The following is a 23,992-nucleotide window of genomic DNA, read 5'->3' as shown; positions in this document are numbered from 1 at the left end:
AAATAAACTAATGAGACATAAGAATTTTTTTTATCAGTGTAGTTAATAAATGATGGACTAGAAAATGTGATGGTGAAGACTCTATAACACAGTTTCAAGTGTAGATAGAGCTCAATTTTATATTACGGCAGCAAATAAACCATTACAAATGAGCTTAATCATATGAGCAGCAACAAAAAAAGTACGTGAGAGAAGGGTTAATAATGATCACAGTACTTGCCAGTCCGGAGAGATAAAGACGTCTCCAGGTGAAAGAAAATTGAAATATTGTCTAAACTTGTTCATATAAATATATCCAGCACCTGGAAATTTAACTATGAATTAAGAATAAAATTTATAAAATATTTGGAACATTAATTTATTACATGACACGTTACATATTGTGCGCAATATAACTAAGACAAATAAATATAAGAAACACAACTATGTAAAGCTTTCAACAGTGTTGAGTTACATGTGTAATGACAGGCAACAAGTGTTACTGAGGCTGGATGTAGGTCTGTGAAGGAGCAGGTAAAGCACTAGCTTCTTGTGCGGCGGCGTTGGCAGCGTCCTCCTGAGCGGCGAAGGCGATCTGGTCCAGCACGAACTGGGGGATTGGGTGGGGGAACTCAGGAGCCACTGGCAGCAGGTCAGACTGGGGCTGGTAGCCGTTCTCGTCGGCGACGAACTTCACATTGACGGGATTGCCGTCAGGAGCAGTGTAGCTGTAGGAGGTAGAATATGATGTAAACCACTGACTAAAGGTTAAGAGAATAAGCCGAATAAATTTAGTTCCAACCGTCCTCCACAGCAGCACCAATCGCTTTATAGAACCAGTATATAGTGCTGCTCGTGCACCACTACACTCCAGCAGTCATCCACAGCAGCACCATCTACTGCATAACACCATGTGTACAGTGATCCACGTGTATTGTGGTATACATTACATACAAATCTATACTATAAAAAGATGTGTTTGTCTGTCCTAAGTTGGAGGCCAGATGCTTGGGGCTAGTCTCTCCCAACGTTGTAGAGGAAATGGAGTTGCTACGTGATGGACATGGGCTGGTCGCGGTAGGAATAAGTTAAATGCTTTAAGAAATATAGCTTCTAACACAACACCCTCGAGCTTTTGGCATGTCTGAATGAATCTGGTATGAACTCGGGAACGAAATTTTCAGAGTGTGAAGTTACTGTTTGTAATTCCCGCACGAATCTATATATCTGCCCGAAACGCTATGCGTATTAGTGGCTTTACAAGAATGTAAAAAACATCAGTGCAATGTACTCTCAAGGAGTACTGCATAATCCAATGTACCTTCTTGTATATATATACATCAATAAATAAATAAATATAACTGTGACGTTGCTTCACTGTTTATCTGTGCAATTTCGTAATAATATAATTTTCTGAGTAATTGGGAAGAACGGGAAGTTGTTGGTGGAGGGATGAAGGGTGGGGGTAGGGGGAGGAAGGACGATGGGCTGCTAAGTGGTGGGGACGATGGGAAAGTGAGAAAAGGGGGGAGGGGGGACGAAGGGAGAAGATAACACACCCACATAGTTGTTGTTCTTGCTATAGATTCAGCTACTCAGAACAAGTTCCAAGTAGCACGGGCTATGGTGAGCCCGTAACTTACCTGGCACAGGAGCGGGGCAAGTAGCACGGGCTATGGTGAGCCTATAGAGGACTTACAGGACAGGACAGGAGCGGTACTGTGACTTAGAGGACAGGAGCGGTACTGTGCCCCCCCCACATAGTTTAGTTGTTTCAGGCCTTGTTTATAATACATTCTCCTAGAGAAGGGGAAGAGGGGGAAAGGGGGGAGGAGGGGGAGGACGGTGTGGAGATAACAAACCCATATAATTGTTTCAGTCCTAATTAATAATAAATTTCCTGCCCTTATTTCCACTCTTTCCCGCTTCCTTACACAAGCCCCCACTTCCCGACACATCCACCGTGTCCATCCAACTTCTTCCCTCGGGACGAGAGAGTCATCTCATTCATCTTCCATAAAGTTCACTTGAATACACCCTCTTCACCAGCCTGTCATCATAAACTCGTTCAACTCGTTCAACATAACTAAATCGTATCTGCATATTCTCCTCAACGTTCAGGTTCATTGACTTTTATGTACCATGTTTACTATATCGTTCCTTCTAACACCGCAGATGCTTCTCAGAATGTTCATTTCTACTTCTCTAATTCTGATTTTTCAAGTTCAAGAAACACCATCTTCTCACACTCATGCACAGGAGTCGGCACGTCTGCCATGCCAAGTGGACCGCCGGCTGACTATTCATATTTCCTTTTTCTTAAACTTGGTTTTTATTATACTTGCCAATTTTCTTCCCTGAGCGACCTTATTCATATCTTCATTAGCATAAGAATTCGTCTTCTTCTCTTGTCTTATTTTCTTTCAATTCTCAGTCTTAGTGTCGCATAAACATAGATCATCAAAATTTAGTTATTTCCAACTTTTTTCCTGATTAATTCCTCTCACTTTCAGAGGAAATCGGCTTTGCTTTCCGGGGCCTGGGCAGATGCGGTCCCCAGCTCATAGGTTATTTTGACATTTGTGGTAATAAATTTTGGAATAATGGGTTTTCCAGCTCTTCTTTTCTGCCCCCTCACCCGCACCACACTCTCCTCTTAACTTACAGCATATTAGGCTAATAGAACCTTTCAGTGGTTGCGGTAGGTTCTTCACATTCCTATGCCACCCTAAAAACACAAAATAATAATATTACTAATTATTATTATTATTATTATTAATGACATTCTACTTACGAGTATTCTCCAGACAAGACCACAGCTCCATCAGGGCCGCTGGGAGCGCCAGACACCACCTGAGTGATGCCATTGCCGGCCTCCACGTAGACAGTAAACGTTCCGTCATCCTCCTGTTCACGCTCGTCCTTAATGATGGGCACAACTTCCGGAACTACGCTGGCTTGAGGGAGTGTCGTCAGGGTGGGGTCGGGAGCTGTGTAGGTGGGGTCGGGAGCTGTGTAGGTGGGGTCAGGGGCAGTGTAGGTTGGACCGGGCTGCTGCACTCCGTACTGAGGTGCGGCAAAGGTCACAGCGGCGACAGCGGCAGCAAGAATCACCTGCGACGGAATTACATACATATACACGAATATTTAAGCACAGATAGAATTAAACAAGTAGAATGTTCAAAACGAGGAACAGCAGAGTTATGAAGAAGTTCTGCAGTTTAAGAGCCGTAAATAAGATAAAGATTACATAAGAATGAAGTCAAAGGTAACGCAGTGGATAGTTTTATATTATCAGAAAGACAAGTGAATAGTCACTGCCAAAAGCTATTGGCGGTTGAAAGGAGGTGTTTAGGAACTGGCGATCGATTACCAAATAAATCTCGTTCATATGCACCTAGATACATATAAACACACATATGAACCTAGGTACATATAAACACACATAAACAAATTGTGTCCCAAAAGTGCAATGTAGGTTTGCTATGTCAACGGAGCAAGTTACTCACAAACTTCATCTTGTTGGCTGTAGTAAGACTCTTGACACGACCTGACATAACGGTGTTTATATACTCTGGAGAAAGGATGTCCTTCAAGAAGAGTGATGCTATAAACTCTTAAACATCGTCATGAGGTGAGAGTACACCTTGTGCATTACAATCGACCCATAAACATAAGCATCTCATCTTGAGAATTACTGAGAGGCCAATTAAAGAGGACCAGCTGTCACCTTCACCAGCGTCTCAGGTCAGTATGTGTGTCGTAATTCCTAAGAGTGCAGACAGCTTCTGCTCATAGAAAATTATTTGTTTTTAATATAAAATGTTTTAATGTTGCAATATTTGGGAATATGGAATATAGCAAAATATTTTCTTTGACTACCATTCATTTGAGTAGCTGATGATGTAATGATCATTTCTTGATTAGACAGATGCCAGGATCTGGGCTTAGTTATTTCAGTAGATAAAAGGAAAAACGGCTGAATCTCCGCCCGCCCAGACGAGAGGAACTCTTCGCCAAACTCACCGAAAGGATGCATCCCAGACTGTAAGAGATTCAATATAAATAGAGGCTTATTTAAATTATCTGAGGCTGTGGCAGGGTGTAACTCAATATTCAGAGCATCGTTAATCGTGCTTCTGAAATTATTTCCTTAAATGTATCATAATTCTTAGACTAACTCACCCGAATGCTTGCATTAACGCCCTCCAGACCGTCATTTTTGAAGATCAGCATCCTTCAAAAATGGATTACTAAAATGCCCTTGAACTCAAAAGGAAACAATAATACTCTTGAACAATAGTTTTCAATATAAATAAATGTAAATAAAAGGATTTTGTTTTCACTAATTAACATAAGATACCACTTGAAGTAAAATTTATTAAATCAAAGTCATCGAATGACATTCGTTCACATCTTGAGACGCCCAACCACTTGGGGTGGACAGTAGTGCGACAGTCTCGCTTCATGCAGGTGGGCGTTCAATCCCCGACCGTCCAAGTAGTTGGGCACCATTCCTTCCCCTCGTCCAATCCCAAATCCTTATCCTGACCCCTTACAAGTGCTATATAGTCGTAATGGCTTGGCGCTTTCTCCTGATAGTTTTCTTTCTCACATCTTGAGAAACATATCAGTATTGCACACCAAAAATAGCATTATCATGGGCTGTTTATGTTTATCAAATTTAATTCATTCTTCTGATCTTTTTACTTAAGTAAATTTACTTATTTATATAAGTAAATAAGAATACAAGAAAGGACGAAACTGCAATAGGCCTATCAGCCTGTCTCCCATTGTTCTATTTACTCACCACTCGCGTGTTGATGATTCTTAATCTACTCATGTGTATATTATATATCACACTGGGGCTCCAGGATTCTAGGGTCCCTACGATTCAAGGGCCCCATGATGTCTTGCGTTCATGACAGATCTCTTGGCAGAGAGGATAATTAATCGACCACGGTTAGAGAGCACTGGTATTCATATACCTTTTAAAATGATAATTATAATTATAATATAAATAATTTAAATAATTTCTGCATGACAGTCTGACGGTAATCCCACACTTTAGCGGACGCCTGGGGCTCATCATCGGGATAGGGGCCCTGGTGAATGGTTTTATCCAGGGACCATACTGTTAACGGCAGTGTGAGCTCTGGATACCACACTGGTATCCAGTGTGGTATCCAGTGTGGTATCCAGGGCCCACACACTGCCGCACACCCTTGTAGTGTCTGTGTACTCCAGACGGCACTGCCCATACCCTTGCAGTGTCTGATTTTTATTTTTTTTAGTTTTTCTCTTGTATGTGGATACTTAATTAAATAAAGAATAAAAGTATAGTCGTAAACAAAAGTTGTATGGAAATATATATCAGTTGAAAAGACCAAGACAATAAAAAAAATTTCAGTAACAATAAAAGAGCTAACAACCAACTTGCAAAAGACGATAATGATGTGTAAACCAAGGAGTCTGAGATGATCAACTCTGGTCTCAATTTAGCAACATGAATCGATTCCAAGGTGTTACGGTTCTGGAAGCATCCTGGCCTTGAGGCAACCCAATACGGTGAGATATGTTCATATGTTTGTAACCTGACCAAAGAGCCAGAGCTCAACCCCCGCAAACACAACTAGGTGAGTACACACACACACACACACACACACACACACACACACACACACACACACACACACACACACACACACACACACACACACACACACAAGACCAATCCTGGAGTATGCAGCTCCAGCCTGGAGTCCATACCTATAGTTAAACACAAGACAAAGTTAGAGAAGACTCAGCGGTATGCCACCAGGCTCGTCCCGGAACTGAGAGGATTGAGCTACGAGGAAAGGCTAAAGGAGCTGAACCTCACATCCCTGGAAAACAGAAGAGTAAGGGGGAAACATGATAACCACCTACAAAATTCTCAGGGGAATTGACAGGGAAAGACAAACTCTTCAGCACGGGTGGGACACGAACAAGGGGACACAGGTGGAAACTTAGTACCCAGATGAGCCACAGAGACGTTAGAAAGAATTTTTTCAGTGTCAGAGTAGTTAAGAAATGGAATGCACTAGGAAGTGATGTGGTGGAGGCTGACTCCATACACAGTTTCAAATGTAGATATGATAGAGCCCAGTAGGCTCAGGAATCTGTACACCAGTTGATAGACAGTTGAGACGCGGGACCAAAGAGCCAAAGCTCAACCCCCGCAAGCACAATTAGGTGAGTACAATTAGGTGAGTACACACACACACACAGCACACACAGCTGGAGGAACTTCCGTAATAACAGAACACCAGAAAGTAGAGAGAGATACCAGAGAACCAGGAACGAGTATGTCAGTGTGAGAAGAGCAGCTGAGAAAAGGTATGAAAATGATATAGCTAATAAAGCCAAGACCGAACCCAAGCTACTACACAGTCACATCAGGAGGAAGACAACAGTGAAGGAACAGGTGATGAAACTTAGGGTGGGCGAGGACAGGTACACAGAGAATGACAAAGAGGTGTGTGAAGAACTCAACAAAAGGTTCCAGGAGGTCTTTACAATAGAACAGGGAGATGTCGCGGCGCTAGAAGAGGTGGCAGCAAACCAGGTGAACTTGGATAGGTTCGAAATTACAAGAGATGAGGTCAAGAAGCACCTATTGGAGCTGGATGTGAGAAAAGCTGTCGGGCCGGATGGAATCTCGCCATGGGTATTGAAAGAGTGTGCAGGAGCACTTTGCCTACCACTCTCCATAGTGTATAGTAGATCACTGGAAACGGGGGACCTACCAGAAATATGGAAGACTGCTAATGTAGTACCAATATACAAAAAGGGTGACAGACAAGAGGCACTGAACTACAGGCCAGTGTCCTTAACTTGTATACCATGCAAGGTGATGGAGAAGATTGTGAGAAAAAACCTAGTAACACATCTGGCTCCCAGACTTCCAGAGGGTATAGACTCATTCCTCTCAATGTTAGCTGGCGACGCCAAAATTATGAGAAGGATTAAGACAGAGGAGGACAGCTTGAGGCTTCAAGAAGACCTGGACAAGCTGCAGGAATGGTCGAACAAATGGCTGTTAGAGTTTAATCCAAGCAAATGTAATGTAATGAAGATAGGGGTAGGAAGCAGGAGACCAGATACAAGGTATCACTTGGGAGATGAAATACTTCAAGAGTCCGAGAGAGAGAAAGACCTGGGGGTTGATATCACGCCAGACCTGTCCCCTGATGCTCATATCAAGAGGATAACAGCAGCAGCATATGCCAGGTTGGCTAACATAAGAACGGCCTTTAGAAACTTGTGTAAGGAATCTTTCAGAACATTATATACCACATATGTCAGACCAATCCTCGAGTATGCGGCACCAGCATGGAGTCCATATCTAGTCAAGGATAAGACTAAACTGGAAAAGGTTCAAAGGTTTGCCACCAGACTAGTACCCGAGCTGAGAGGTATGAGCTACGAGGAGAGACTACGGGAATTAAACCTCACTTCGTTGGAAGACAGAAGAGTTAGGGGGGACATGATCACCACATTCAAGAACCTCAAGGGAATTGACAGGGTTGATAAAGACAGGCTGTTTAACACAAGGGGCACACGCACTAGGGGACACAGGTGGAAACTGAGTGCCCAAATGAGCCACAGAGATATTAGAAAGAACTTTTTTAGTGTCAGAGTGGTTGACAAATGGAATGCATTAGGAAGTGATGTGGTGGAGGCTGACTCCATACACAGTTTCAAGTGTAGATATGATAGAGCCCAATAGGCTCAGGAACCTGTACACCTGTTGATTGACAGTTGAGAGGCGGGACCAAAGAGCCAGAGCTCAACCCCCGCAAGCACAACTAGGTGAGTACAACTAGGTGAGTACACACACACACACACACACACACACACACACACACACACACACACACACACACACACACACACAACTAGGTGAGTACAACTAGGTGAGTACACACACACACACACTGGCCTCGCGGCTGAGTGGATAGCGCTCGGGGGTCGTAGTCCTAAGGGCCAGGGTTCGATTCCCGGCTGAGGAAGAAACAAATGGGTTTCTTTCACCTGATGGCCCTGTTCATCTAGCAGTAAATAAGTTCCTGGGAGTTAGACAACTGATACGGGCTGCTTCCTGGGGATATATGTGTGAGACTTACAGATAAATGGGTAGTAGATATGATAGAAGAAAATAGGTCGGGAGTCAGTACAGTAGACAACCGACGGTTAGAAAGGCGGGATCCAAGAGCTAATCCTGGAGGCAAAACAAAAATAGTAAACACATACACACACAGGTTATTATGGGCTGTATATGAAACACTGGAAACATAGAACGTAGTTTAGAAACCTAAATCAGGGCTCGTTAAAGGTAATCTAATCAGCCTTTGTTAGATCAGTACTGGACGCTGTAGCTGTTTAACCCGCACCTTGTGAAGCATGAAACCAAAAAACGATAAAGTACGCAGGAAAGTAACGTGATTGATGCCAGAGCTAAGACGGTAAAGCTATTGGAATATGTTAAGGGAACTAGACCTCACGACCCTGGAGGAGAGAAGAATGAGGGGGACATGGTCGCGACATACAAAATACTGAGGGGAATTGATAAGGACAAACTCTTTACATTGAGCGAAGGTTGCACGAGATAACATAAGTAGAAGCTGATAGCGCAAATAAGTTAAAGAGATGCAAGCAAATACTCATTTCCTGTTCGGGTGGTCAACAAGTGGAATACGCTGAACATTCGTCATGAACATCGTCCTGCTGTAAGAGTCCACTGCTCCGACTGCAAGCTGTGCATTACAGTTGACTTCCATAAACATAATCATCTCATATAGAGAATTACTGAAAGGCCAATTAATTAAGGAGAACCAGCTGCCACCGTTACCAGCGTGTCTCAAGTAAGTACTCACCTAGTTGTTCTTACGAGGGTTGTTTCTTGGTCTCGCCTCTCAACTGTCAATCAACTGGTGTACAGGTTCCTGAGTCTACTGGGCGCTATCATATCTACATTTGAAACTGTGTATGGAGTCGGCCTCCACCACATCACTGCCCAATGCATTTCATTTGTTAACTACTCTGACGAAAAAGATTTTTTATATTTGTCGATAGCCGTGGAGCACTTGATTCCTTAAACTGTCGAAAAGCAATCTTCATCTCCATAGTTGAGGATTGTAAGAAAAGGATAAATAAGATACGTCTGAAAGGTCACAAAGTGAAATACCTGTGGATTCCATCTCGTGTTGTAATAGTGCTGAACGATGTGGCGGATGACCTGGCCAAACGTGCCACATCAAAACCCCAAGTTGACATTGAATGTCTTTTATCAATGAGACAAATAAGAAGCAAAATTATTAATATTCAGGCACAAATAATTCAGGCGATGAGAGGTATAATGTATGAGAAAAGTCAAACCATGCAACACTACATGTGAGTCAAAACACCCATTTTACTTATGGTAATAGGAGAAATTCTTGAAGTGACCCTGAATACATGCGGCACAGGCTTGGGTACAAATATTACTTGGAAGATGGAATAAGTGTTAATGATAATCACACGAAGTTTAAACTATGTGGCATTTTAAGGGGCACACCCTCACCCATTATGTTCTTGATTACCCGTTGATTAATGTATATAGAAACGTTATGATAAGCACTCTTCCTGAACAAATAGCCTGGAAATAGCCTGGATGTGTCACAACGGAAAGATTGATGATATTCGGAGATATATAAGAATTTTGCACCAAGATTGTAACATTGTTGAATTATCTGAATGTCTCTTGCAAATGGTCTGTGTACCTAGCCATAAAAGTATTTGTGTCTCCGTCTGGTAACATACTGCATGTATGTAAGGGAAGAAATGTATATGTTTATCACTCAGGATGTTTCGTAATATGCGTCCGGGATGCTTCCGGACGCAGGTTCGAATCCTCGTCACGGCCTTTGTGGATTTGTTCATTTGATGCATCATGTTAGGGTATCATTTGATGCATCACGTTAGAAATCACAGGGTGATTTCTGTGTGTAATGATGTAAGGGCGTAGAGGGAGAACGGCCTATTGACATTGCTCGAGTGCAGGGGCGAGTTGTGTAAAACCCTGGTTTGTGCTTCGGAGAGGCTGCGAGATCCAGTAAGTTTAGTAGAACTTCGTTTTTTTAACTCTTTTTAACCCTGTCGTAGCTCAGTCGATTAAGGCAGTGTCTGGGATGCTCCCGGACATTGAGCGAAGTTGAGTTCGAATCCTCATCACGGCTCTTGTGGATTTGTTCATTTGATGCATCACGTTAGTGTGATTTCTGTGTGTAATAATGAAACCCTGTTAGATGAGTTAAATGTCTAATGTGTTAATGTTCCAGTTACACATTTCAGGTGTCTCTCCTTTGGTACCGTGGTTTGAGTTGCATTTTTGTCAGTATGTGAGAAAACATAACATTTTAAATTTTACAGGAGAAAATCTTTAAACTTACATAACATAAAAATTATGCATATAGAATAATTATGTGTTACATATGTCAACATTACAAATGTTGACATATGTTGCACATAATGATTACTTTTCGAACATTACGTCAACTCTAACTTTCCAAGGACCTATTAATGTAAATAAAGACTTTGATCTAGGGCATGGTTGTGTCCTCATTCCTGCTTTATTTAAAGTATTAATCAAGGTGCTGTAAATCTTTGTCTTGCAAACCCAAATACCACTTAATTAAAATAGCTGATGATATGATGATCTATATCACTGGGTACATTATTATCCAAAATATTTTAAATTCTTGATTAGAACAAAGCCAGAACCTGGGCTTAGTAATCTCAACAGTAATTATTAAGCCCAGACAAGGAAGAACTGCTTTTAAATTTAAAAAAGAAAAATGTATCCCAGATTGACTATGAAAAGAATTAATATAAATAGTCTTATTTGAATTTCTTGAGGCTGTTGTACAATATCATCCAAACTAAACGGAAACGAGAGTAGTACATAATATTTATATGGAAGATACTGGAAGGCCAGATTCCAAATATACACTGAAAATTAACAACGTACTGAATCTAAACAGAGGAAATGTAGAATAGACCCAGTGAGGAGTAAAGGTGATATAAGCACATTCAGAGAACAGTGTTTGAGCATCAGAGGCCTACGGCTTTTTGAGAAACAATAGGATTAGCTCCCGCAGAAGGTGCCGGACCAATTGGGTTGTCATGGTTATGTAGGCCTGCGAACCGCTAAAAGCAACAACCTTCTAGATCAAGTTATCACAAGACAAGCGTAGCCTCAAGTCGTGATTGGGGAGGAGTACTCCAGACATGATACTGTTACAAATGCTAAATTCATTTTTAATTATTTACCTCACATTAGATCTTTAGTGGCCTAAGTTATACCTCTGCCCACTTGAGTGTCCGAAGGAATTCTTGAACGATTGGAAAGACTGAAACCGGAGCAATGCGGATTATCCTTGAGTGTTCTCGTTGCACGAATATACTTAATATGAGAAAATAACTCAATATTCAAAGCATCATAAGTCATGCTACTGAAAATAGAGTTTAACTTTGTACAATAAAAGTCCCAAAGATGTTCGTTTTTTAATTTCAATATCCCTCAAATGGATTGCTAAAATCAGAATGCAGGAGATTCATACTCTTTAACAAGAAAGAACTCTGACAAGTAACCCACTTACAGATTATAATCCCTCCTTTCCAACCAAAGAAATAAAATAATGATCAGCCCATATTTCGTTCAGATGAAGAGCAAGACAACTTAAGGCAGAGTGATTCTCAACTCACAGAGCTCCCTCGTTCAAACCATTTAGACTGATGGATCCTCTACCCACAGAACTCTCATTCTCAAACCATCTACATTGATGGAACCTCAACTCATTGAGCTCTCGCTTTCTCTTAGACAATCTACAGCGATGGATGCTCAACTCACAGAGCTCTCTAACTCAAATCATTTTCACTGGTGGATTCTCAACACCACCCAGTATTTAGATTTCTTATGAATATATGCATAACAAAAGTTATAATTCACATTTTACTTGGTTTTTTATTACACTGAGTATTTCGAAGAAAATATTAATATATATAAAATCTCAGTTACTTAACAAGATCAGGGGTGAAGCTAAGTAGAGGAAAGCTGATGATATCTGACTAGAAATGAAGCTGAGTAGAGGGAGGCTGATGCAGCATGATCAGAGATGAAGCTGTGTAGGGAGATGCTGGTGATGAATAATCAGAGATGGAGCTGTGTAAAAGGAGGTAAAAAATGAAACTTTCTTTAAAAATTGAGACCTGAATCATTCTCTTAACACTTATACATCATGTTTCTCGTGTTACATAAAAATTGAGTACCACAAGTCCCATGGTATATTTTTATTCATTATGATATATTAGCTACAATAAAAACTTTACTGAGTATATGCAGAGAATAATAAATATTTGTTCGTGTCCTAGAAGTGGGTTTCCTAACTAAAGGATAAATAAAAACAATTGTATTCTGAGCATTATGATTTTATTTTGCATTTTCTACCTTTCACTCAATAATTTAATGAAACAATAATACAAGTACAGCCCTTAGGTTAGAGTTTCTAACACTGCCTTCTCAGATGGGAAAACCCAAGCAGCAAAAACGGACGCTGTAGCGGCAGCAGTAGCAGCAGCAGCAGACGTTGTAGCTGCAGCAAGAGAAGCAGCAGATGCTGTAGCGGCAGTACCAGGAGCACCAACTACTGAGACTAGAACAAGTTCTAGGCCTGAGGAGGACTTCTTTCTTCAGGAACCTAGATGAGGGTAGCAGCAAGAGCTGCAGGAGCAGCAGGAGCTGCAGGAGCAGCAGGAGCTGCAGGAGCAGCAGGAGCTGCAGCAGCAAAGGCGATCTGGTCCAGCACGAACTGGGGGATTGGGTGGGGGAAGGCAGGAGCCACTGGCAGCAGGTCAGACTGGGGCTGGAAGCCGTTCTCGTCGGCGACGAACTTCACACTAACTGGTGTGCCGTCAGGAGAAGTGTAGCTGTGAGAAAAAAAAATTAATAATTATTTTTGTTTGATAATAAGTTTTACGCTTTCCCTACAATCTTCAAATCATCTGAAGATTACCAGCATAAAGTGCAGACAAACCCAGGATGCATTCCACTTGAAATCATTGCTAAAGAAGACAAGAGTTGCTGCCTTTAAAATCTACATTTACAAAGTCACTGAGAGTTGCTCTTCTTTCAAGTTTGGACGAGGAATCCCTTTTATTATATTTGATCGTCCTCATTGAGAAGGCAGCGACCATGTTTAACTCAATAATATGATGAGCTATTTTATTCAAACAAGTGTTAACATTTTTCCCTTGTGGATGACGCGGACCATTACAAGGTTTCAGGAGTACGTATTTAATGATATTTTTGACATTTTTGAACTTATGACAGAAATTTTATGTCCATCTGTCTGTATCTTTGTTATCCTTGGTGGTCATCGATATCATCGATGACATGATTACATGCCGTTGTGATAGACTAAGTTCCTCCGAACATTTATGGATACTAACCAACATTAACATCGTGACTAGCAGGCTGAGGAGCATCGAACACCACTTGTCTCTGATACCAGGAGGTCTGCCCATGGATATGCAACTTTCAAGAGAATAAGCAGGGAAATCTTACCCAGAGACCATATATTAAAAACTCCGAATCGTATATTTTTCCAGCATTTTCCATTTTAAATCAAAACAAAATCATGTACGTTAACGGGCCATTCACATTTCATCAAATTGCCTCTCATTCTTTTTTACGATATTTGAAGGCGTCAATAGATGATAATATATCCAAATTGTGTACATAAACTTAAGGGAAAGGTTTTAATTAGACACTTAACAAAAGAGTCAATAGGAAGGTATTGAATTAAATATATTTAATTCTAATAAGGAACGGTTATTTCTAAGGATACAAAGGATGGATATAAATGAAATGAAGTAGGAAACTTCAAGTTTGAAACAAGACTGAGCGCAACTTTAGTAAACTTGCCAAGACACTAAGACAGGACGGGAAATAAGTTCGAATGGCCTGAAAATCTTTACATGATGACTAAGACTTTTAAAATGCACCAAAGATTCATAAATGCACTTTAATGCTGACGAAGGCAGGGTTCCCATCCTAGGAATTTATAATAGTTACAATTTGTCAGCTAAATAACGATGAAATTAATTAAATTACGTTGATTAATTCATTCAAATAATTAATTAAATTAGGCAAAATTGTAAATTAATTTTGTCAACAAAGATGTTAATAATAATAATTACTATGATTATTCATCATTATTACTCACGCATATTGTCCAGTCTGGACCACAGAGCCGTTAGTACCGGTGGGAGAGCCAGACCTGGCCAGGGAGATACCGTTGCCAGTCTTCACGTCGACGGTAAACGTTCCTTCGTTGTCATTTGTTCGATCGTCCTTAAGGATGGGCACAACTGTGGTACTGGGTGCAGGCGGGGCGGGGGCTTCGGGAGCAGCCGGGGCGGAGGCTTCGGGGGCAGCCGGGGCGGAGGCTTCGGGGGCAGCCAGGTGGTTGGCTTTAGGGGCAGCGAAGGCCACGGCGGCGACGGCGGCAGCGAGGATCACCTGCGACGGAAAGTTTCTCAGATTTTTTGCTAGGAGTTCTCTTAATACGTCCGTGCATTAAAAGAATTCAAAGAATTAAAAGAAAAAATTGATTTAAAAGGAATTCAAGAAATCAAAGCCGTTTAAATTTAGCATTCAAACGGCTTTCCCATTGAGCACTATGTCCAAGAACAACGCCAATTCAACGCTAAATTCACTTCATCAGCATTGATTCCACTTTAATGACGTTAATTCAAAGCTGAACCAATGCCACTCTTGGATATCATGTCTACTGGATTGTTTGGTATTTAAAACATAAGTTGTAGGTAAGATTAATTATTAGTAAATCACCTATGCTCTGAAATTTCTCCAAACCTGCAGGCTATGAACATAATGAGTAAGAATACTATTGAATATTATTATTTCAGTGTTATTGGTTCTACAAACACGCAGTCTTACACATATTCACACTTACATACTCGTCAAAACTTATAGATATATTGGTCAAAACTCGCAGGAAGAAAATCTTGATTTTTTCACTCAGGTAGTGAATTGTGATCCAATCAGCGTTAAATATTTTATCCCGTGAGCCACAATGTGCTGTCGCTACGGTGAAGGAGATCGGTACTTACGAACTTCATCTTGGCGTATGTTGTACGACTCGTGCCGGGACTTGGCTTATCCGAGTTTATATACACTTAGAGAAAGGACGTCCTTGGTCACAGCAGCGTTAATATTCCGTTCCGCGCGGCGATTTTCATGCTGGAAGTATCCGCTTCTCCGAAATGAGTGTTATGCATCATAATAGGGATCAGTATGTAAATGTGGCTTTCCTTAATGGTACATAGAGAAGCAGACGGGGAGATGAGCACACTCGAAGGCCGTAATGCTACACATGATTCTACCAGTACTCACCAGAAATGAAATTATGCTTTGATCAACACACGCAGATACGCACGCACGCTCACGCACGCGCACACACACACACACACGGAATCTGTACATCAGTTGATTGACGGTTGAGAGGCGGAACCAAAGAGCCAGAGCTCAACCCCCGCAAACACAACTAGGTGAGTACACGCTGACTCCATACACAGTTTCAAATGTAGATATGATAGAGCCCAGTAGGCTCAGGAATCTGTACACCAGTTGATTGACTGTTGAGAAGCGGGACCAAAGAGACAATGCTCAACCCCCGCAAGCACAATTAGATGAGTACATGCGCGCGCGCACTCTCTCTCTCTCACACACACACACACACACACACACACACACACACACACACACACACACACACACACACACACACACACACACACACACACACACACACACACACACACACACACACACTCACTCACAGGGCCTCATAGACGAGTAAATACATCCAACACACACATGTAGGCACACGATCGTGATTGGTGATCCAGATACCCGAGTGTGATTTCCGGCCGAAATAGAAACAGCTGGGTAGAGTTTCTTTCACTTGATGGTGCTGTTCACCTAGATATAAGTAAGTTCCCCTGTTTATATGTGTACTTACCTAATTGTGCTCTACGTAGATGGAACTTGGGCTCTTTAATTGGTCCCGTTTCCCAACCATCAGTCTGCTGGCGTACAGATTCCAGAGCCTACTGGACTATCATATCTACATTTGAAACTGTGTAGGGATTCAGCCTCCACCACATCACTGTAACAGTTGTTGAGGTGAATTGTGTTGACTTGGGATAGTAGTTTTAAGTAACTTTTAGTTATATCATAATTTGTAACAACTTGCTTGGTGATGTTATTAGTGGTGATGCACCTGAGATATATAATAGATACGTTATATCACTGCCTAATGCATTCCGTTCGTTAATTACTCTGACAATGAAAAATTATTTTTAACGTGCTAGTGGCTCATTTGGGTAGTCCCTATGTACGAGTTCCACCTGTGCTAAATAATCTGTTTTTATCTACTCTATCAATTCACGTGTTTGTTTTGTATGTGGTAATCCTATCTCCACTAATTCTTCTGTCGTCTAGTGATGTGATAGTCAATTCCAATAGTCTTTCCTCGTAGCTCATACCAGTCAGCTCGGGTACTAGTCCGGTGGCATATGTTTGAACCATCGCCAATTTTGTCTTGTGCTTGACAAGATACAGTCTCCACGTTTTAGCTGCATACTCCAGGCTTAGTCTGACATATGTGGTATACAAGGTTCTGAATTATTCCTTACACAAGTCAGTTTTTACGTTGGCCATGACATATGTCGCGACTGATATCCTTTTGTTGCGGGCTTCAGTGGGCAGGTCCGGCGTGAAATCAACCCTCAAAGCTTTCTCTTTTTCTGTTTCTTGAAGGATTTCATCTCCCAATGGCACCTTGTATCTATCCTCCTGCTCCCTACATCTATTTTCATTGCTTTGCATTTTCCTCTATTTAAACTCTTGTAGCCATTTGTTGCACCATTCCTTCAATTTGCCCAGGACATCTGGAAGAATCTTCCTGTTCTCGTTTGACTTAATCTTTCTCAAAATTTTAGCATCGTCAGCAAACATTGAGAGGAATGAGTGTATACTTTCTGGAAGATCATTTACGTATATGTAAAACAGAATTGGTCCGAGTACAGAACCCGTTGGGACTCTACTAGTGACATCACTTCATTCTGAGGTCTCACCCCTTACAGTAACTCTGCTTTCGGTTGCTTATGTACTCCATTATTATATGGTGCAGCATAACTGTTACTCCTGCCTGTTTCTCTAGCTTATGCACCAGCCTCGTAAAAGGCATTCTGAGAGACAAAGGAAATACAATCCGCCCACCCATCTCTTTCTTGGTTTCCTGCGTTCTCTCGTGTGTGTGTACTCACCTAGTTGTGCTTGCTGGGGTTGAGCTCTGGCTCTTTGGTCCCGCTTCCCAAAAGTCACTCAACTGGCGTACAGATTCCTGAGCCTTCTGGGCTCTATCATATCTGCATTTGAAACTGTGTATGGAGTCAGCCTCCACCACATCACTACCTAATGTATTCTACCTGTTAACTTCTCTTGACACTGAAAAGGTTCTTTCTAACGTTCCTGTGGCTCATTTGGGTACTCAGTTTCCACCTGTGTCCCCTTGTTCACGTACCACCCGTGTTAAGCAGTTTATCCTTATCTACCCTGTTAAGTCTTCTGAGAATTTTGTAGGTAGCGATCATGTCTCCCTTTACTCTTTTGTCTTCCAATGCGTGAGGTGCATTTCCCGCAGCCTTTCCTCGTAACTCATGCCTCTTAGTTCTGGGACTAGCCTAGTGGCATACCTCTGAACTTTTTCCAGCTTCGTCTTGTGATTGACAATTTACGCACTCCATGCTGGGGTCGCATACTCCAGGACTGGTCTTACATATGTGGTATACAAGGTTCTGAATGATTCCTTACACAGGTTCCTGAAGGCTGTTCTGGTGTGTGTGTGTGTGTGTGTGTGTATGTGTACTCACCTAATTGTACTCACCTAATTGTGCTTGCGAAGGTTGAGCTCTGGCTCTTTGGTCTCGCCTCTCAACCGTCAATCAACAGGTGTACAGGTTCCTGAGCCTATTGGGCTCTATCATATCAACACTTGAAACTGTGCATGAAGTCAGCCTCCACCACATCACTTCCTAATGCATTCCATTTGTCAACCACTCTGACACTAAACAAGTTCTTTCTAATATCTCATTCTAATATCTAATATCTTTCTAATATCTAATATGTGTGTGTGTATTCACCTAGTTGTATTTACCTAGTTGTGCTTGCGGGGGTTGAGCTCTGCTCTTTCAGCCCGCCTCTCAACTGTCAATCAACTGTTTCTACTACTACCTTTTTTTCCACACCACACACACACACACACACGTCAGGAAACAGCCCGTGACAGCTGACTAACTCCCAGGTACCTATTTACTGCTAGGAAACAGGGGGCACAGGGTGAAAGAAACTATGTCCATCGTTTCTCGCTGGCGCCCGGGATCGAACCCGGGACCACAGGATCACGTGTCCAGCGTTCTGTCCGCACGGCTACCAGCTCCCCCCCCCCCACACACCGGTGTATGTGTGTGTGTGTGTGTGTGTGTGTGTGTGTGTGTGTGTGTGTGTGTGTGTGTGTGTGTGTGTGTGTGTGTGTGTGTGTGTGTGTGTGTGTGTGTGTGTGTGTGTGTGTGTGTGTGTGTGTGTGTGTGTGTGTGTGTGTGTGTGTGTGTGTGTGTGTGTGTGTGTGTGTGTGTGTGTGTGTGTGTGTGTGTGTATTTACTATTTTGTATCTGCAGACTCGAGCTATAAGCTTCTGGATCCCCGCCTTTCTAACCAATCTATTTTTCTTCTATTTTATCTACTACATATATTTCTCTCTAATACACACACACACGCCCTCAGGAAGCAGCCCGTAGCAGTTGTTTAACTTCTAGGTATATATTTACTGCTAGGTGAACAGGATCATCAAAGTGAAAGAAACTCTGCCAATTTGTTTCTGCCTCCACAGTGAATCGAACCCTGGCCATTAGGCCTACAACCCCTGAACGCTATCCATGCAACAGCGAGGCTTCTGTGTGTGTGTACTCAACTAGTTGTACTCACCTAGTTGCGCTAGCGGGGGTTGAGCTTTGGCTCTTTGGTCCAGCCTCTCAACTATTAGTCAACTGGTGTACAGGTTCCTGAGCCTATTGGGCTCTATTAAATCAACATATGAAACTGAACATGGAGTCTACCTCCATCACATCACTGCTTAATGCATTCCATTGTTAACTTCGCTGACACTGAAGAAATTATTTTTAATGTGTCATTGCTCATTTGGGTACTAAGTTTCCACCTTTGTGCCCTAGTTCGTGTTCCACCAATGCTAAATAGTTTGTCTTTGTCAACCCTGTTAATTCCCCTGAGAATTGTGTAGGTCCTAGAACCTGATCACTAGTCCTAGAACCTCTCAGTTCCAGGACCAGTCTGGTTGCATACCTCAGAATCTTCTCTAACTTTGGCTTGTGTTTAACTAGCTATGGACTCCAGGTTGGAGCTGCATACTCCAGGATTGGTCTGACATAGTGGCATAGAGTGTTCAGAATGATTCTTTACACAGGTTTCTAAAGACAGTTCTTATGTTGTACAATCTCGCCTATGCCGCAGATGATATCCTTATGATGTAGGCTTCTTGGGACAGGTTCGGTGTGATATCAACCCCCAGATCGTTCTCTCTATTTGACTCTTGCAGGAGTTCACCTCCCAGATGGCACCTTGTGTTCAGCCTCCTGCTCCCTTTGCCTAATTTCATTACTTTGCACTTTCCTGAATTGAACTTTAGTAGCCATTTTTTTAGACCATTCCTCTAGTTTGTCCAGGTCGTCCTGTAGTCTCTATCTATCTATCTGTCTATCTATTTTTTTCTGTTTCCTATAGCATTATCTTTTGACCAGTCTTAAATTTACTGTATGCCAAAGTTACGGGGAATCCTTACATATTTATAGTAAGTGTAATGGGCTGCCTAGCCAAAAAACATCGATAAAATAAAACATATTTGTTTCTTGATATTATATTTTATATGCTGTACTTTTCTCACAATTTTAAAACAAAAATAAATAAAACTGTAGAAGATTGAGAGAAGCCAACCAGTCCAGAGCAAGCTGGGCAACACCTGGCACGAGAAGCTACTGAAGCTAGAACAAGATCAAGGCCGGAGGAGCACTCCTTTCTTCAGGGACCTCGACGACAGGAACAACGTTTCCGCCCGCAGCGATCTGGTCCAGCGCGAGCTGGGGCATTGGGTGGGGCAAGGCAGGAGCCACTGGAATAATGTCGGACTGGGGCTGGAAGCCGTTCTCGTCGGCGACGAACGTCACTTTGACTGGGGTGCCGTCAGGGGCTGTGTAGCTGCCGGAGGAGACATGAGATATTAATTATTTCTACACAGGAAGCTATTATTAAATAAATATTATTATTAATATTATTTGTTTCACTTTTAATTAATATTATCATATTTATTTTATATTACTGTCATATTTATTAAATATTACCCTCATATTTATTAAACATTATCCTCATATTTATTTATCATTAACCTCATATTTATTTATTATCATTGTATTTGAATTTAAATATTCAAGAATACTCACGAATATTGTCCAGTCTGGACCACAGAGCCGTTAGTACCGGTGGGGGAGCCAGACCTGGACAGGGAGATACCGTTGCCAGTCTCCACGTTGACGGTAAACGTTCCTTCGTTGTCATTTGTTCGATCGTCCTTAAGGATGGGCACAACTGTGGTACTGGGTGCAGGCGGGGCGGGGGCTTCGGGGGCAGCCGGGGCGGAGGCTTCTGGGGCAGCGGGGGCGGAGGCTTCGGGGGCAGCCGGGGCGGAGGCTGGGGGGGCAGCCAGGTGGTTGGCTTTAGGGGCAGCGAAGGCCACGGCGGCGACGGCGGCAGCGAGGATCACCTGCAACGGAAGATTGACGGACTTTTATTTCAAGTAATTCGTGTATGTATGTCGCTTTGATTTAATAAAAGTTTTTCATTTGCATTTAACAATGATGACTCAAATTGAGTAACATTGAGTGAATACATATAATGAAAGGAGCAAATACATTTTACATTAACTCAGCTCAAAAAATGTAAACAAAGAGTTTACATATATTTACTCAATCTATGCCATGCATTCACTCAAGTAGACATTTCTTATGAAATTCAGAAAGAAAGTCTTTGCTCACTTATATACACTGATGAACTTAAGCAAACACAAGAACAAAGATCTTCCAGCTATTTCAACAGAGCGAAGTACTCACAAACTTCATCTTGGCGTCTGCAGTAAGACTTGTGGTAATGGATGCCCAACAAGAGCTTATATACGCTAGAGAAAGGCCGCCCTTGGTCATGACAGTATTACCATTGTGATCTGCATGATGTGACTTCGTTATAAATTAACCATTATATTAACTTTCAGAGTACGCATATTGCTTTGCTGATGAATATACAATTGCCACGTTGAAGAAGTCCTTGAGTATAGAACCGCACTGTTTAATATCGTTTACAGTTACTAGCATATAACTAGATAAGCACACACACACACACACACACACACACACACACACACACACACACACACACACACACACACACACTACCAGACCCCCTCCTAGTGGGGGTCTGGTTGCTGAGCGGACAGCACACGAGGCTCGTAATTCTGTGGACATTAGGACGTCGTTTAGGAACCTAAAAAAGGGCTCCTTTAAGACAATCTTGGAATGTACAGCAACGGCCTGCAATCCCGGCGCTCCACAAGGTCGTGTAAAGCACGGAACCTTAAGTTAAAAGATACAAAGATTTTCAGTCAAATTAGTGCCATAGCTAAGAGAGCTTAACTATGAGGATAGATTAAGGAAACTAGGTTTCACAACCCTAGAAGAGAGAGGAAATAAGACATGATCGCAAAATATAAGATACTGAGAGGAATTGGGTAAAGATGATGAAAGACAGCCTCTTTAAAAATACACAAAGTAGGATAGGAGCACATAAGTGAAAACTGAAAACGCAAATGAGTCCATGAAATAGAAAAAAGTTCTCGCACACTGTGTAGTGGGTCCATAAGTGGAACACACTAAAAGATGAAGTGGTGAAAGCTACGTCCATCCACATCTTTAAGGCCAGACTAGAAAAAAGAGAACTCGAACGTAAAAACAGTTAAATCATAACACAACAGTTACATCAAAGCTAGTAGACGGGGCATAAAGAGGTAGATCTCGCTCCCCCGTAGTCAATGACAGGTAAGTACACACGCACGCACGCACGCACGCAAACACACACGCACACACACACACACAGTTGTACTAGGTGAGTACAACTAGGTGAGTACACACACACACACACACACACACACACACACACACACACACACACACACACACACACACACACACACACACACACAGGGTAGATAAAGATAAATTGTTTAACACGGGTGGTACGCGAACAAGGGGACACAGGTGGAAACTGAGTACCCAAATGAGCCACAAGGAACGTTAGAAAGAACTTTTTCAGTGTCAGAGTAGTTAACAGATGGAATACATTAGACAGTGATGTGGTGGAGGGTGATTCCATACTCAGTTTCAAATGTAGATGTGATAGAGCCCAGTAGGCTCAGGAACCTGTACACCTGTTGATTGACAGTTGAGAGGAGGGACCAAAGAGCCAGAGCTCAACCCCAGCAAGCACAACTAGGTGAGTACACACATGCACACTGAAGCATATGTACATACACAGACATCTATTATTGAATATGAGAGAAAGGAATCGATCAATGATTCCTTCACGAATCTATTCATATTCCTTATGTTCTTCATTTAAGAAGGTAATAGAGAAATCAACTCTCCTAAGTTCATTTTACAGTTTCATATGGCCTCAACCTATGAGAAAGATTTCGTTGAATCTTTAAACATTTTTAAAGGCAAAGGTGAATGAGGTGCATACAAATGAGCTAGGGCAATCGTATATATAACCAAGAAGGGTAAAGAAAGGCGTATGGGCCGATAGGCCGTTTGCAGTTCCCCATTCTTCTGTGCTATGTTGACTGGGTCAGTATGCTCGATATTCTTGCTTTGTCTTTAGGATAGTATAATATATTTGAACGTTAGCTGGTTTTAATAGTTGGTTGAGATTGTTTAATATGTAGTACTTCGCTGATTTCGAATCTTCTATAGTCTTTGCATCTGTCGATTATTTCGCTGTTGCTGGGTAGAATATCTCTGGTCATGATCTGGTTGTGATTAGAAATTTTATTGAACAGACCCTTTTTGTTTGTAAATTGTCATCGCCTTGAGGGTAATGTCACTCTCTTGGTTTAAGATGATGCAACTCATTTCACGGAAGTGCTCAAACTTGATACATAGTGTCAAACTTTCGTAACCAATGAGATTAATACAAATTTCGATTCCATGTGTTCTAAAACATAATAGTGTATTGTATTTCTGTATTTTTGTAACATAAATCTGAATGACTGTAATAGTTCAAATATTACTGATGCTTACATGCTGAACTTTTTTTTTATTTGTTCAGTATTATTACCGTTCCCTGTTGGTATTTCTTCATTAGTCTTAACATATTATTAGTTTTAATACTTTTGTTATTATCAATATAATGGCTGCACATATCATGTGCTTTGACTCTTCGATGACAGCTTCATATTGTGAAGTGATGTTTGTAATGTTGGTTGATAAAAAGTAATTATCATTATTATTATTAAAATTGCTGTCATTATTATTATTTTCACGTCACTCTCTAACGTTTTTGGAGCATGCAAGCATGACCTGCACTTTTCTAAACGATTATCGTAAGCAATGAGGTTGGATTTAATTCTCTTACTGAATACTGATGTGAGATATTTGCCATTCAATTATAAAATTGTATCAGGGTTAAAGTGTACTTTATGTGTTATTACTTTGGTATATTATTGTTTTGTTT

The 23,992-nt window shown here is 41.6% G+C and overlaps 3 protein-coding genes across 3 annotated transcripts; all 3 read right to left on the bottom strand.

Annotated features, from left to right (window-relative positions):
* Positions 1 to 478: 478 nt before the first annotated feature.
* LOC138369410 (larval cuticle protein LCP-22-like) lies at positions 479 to 4,215 on the bottom strand. Its single transcript, XM_069332646.1, has 5 exons — positions 4,165 to 4,215; positions 3,862 to 4,024; positions 3,489 to 3,595; positions 2,774 to 3,093; positions 479 to 707 (listed from the first exon to the last, which is right to left on the bottom strand). Exons 1-5 carry the CDS (start codon positions 4,213 to 4,215, stop codon positions 479 to 481), a joined length of 870 nt encoding a protein of 289 aa, XP_069188747.1.
* An 8,543-nt stretch (positions 4,216 to 12,758) lies between these two features.
* LOC123754889 (cuticle protein AM1199-like) lies at positions 12,759 to 15,201 on the bottom strand. Its single transcript, XM_045737222.2, has 3 exons — positions 15,193 to 15,201; positions 14,286 to 14,581; positions 12,759 to 12,987 (listed from the first exon to the last, which is right to left on the bottom strand). Exons 1-3 carry the CDS (start codon positions 15,199 to 15,201, stop codon positions 12,759 to 12,761), a joined length of 534 nt encoding a protein of 177 aa, XP_045593178.2.
* A 4,998-nt stretch (positions 15,202 to 20,199) lies between these two features.
* Positions 20,200 to 21,411, bottom strand: LOC138369409 (endocuticle structural glycoprotein SgAbd-1-like). The gene is made up of 3 exons (XM_069332645.1): positions 21,322 to 21,411; positions 20,656 to 20,975; positions 20,200 to 20,413 (listed from the first exon to the last, which is right to left on the bottom strand). Exons 1-3 carry the CDS (start codon positions 21,409 to 21,411, stop codon positions 20,200 to 20,202), a joined length of 624 nt encoding a protein of 207 aa, XP_069188746.1.
* Between the last annotated feature and the right edge of the window lie 2,581 nt (positions 21,412 to 23,992).

This window comes from Procambarus clarkii, chromosome 28, assembly GCF_040958095.1.
Source record: "Procambarus clarkii isolate CNS0578487 chromosome 28, FALCON_Pclarkii_2.0, whole genome shotgun sequence".
NCBI classification, from domain to species: Eukaryota; Metazoa; Arthropoda; class Malacostraca; order Decapoda; family Cambaridae; genus Procambarus; species Procambarus clarkii.
The sequence above is the reverse complement of the archived record's forward strand: the minus strand, read 5'-3'. Positions and strand labels throughout refer to the sequence as shown.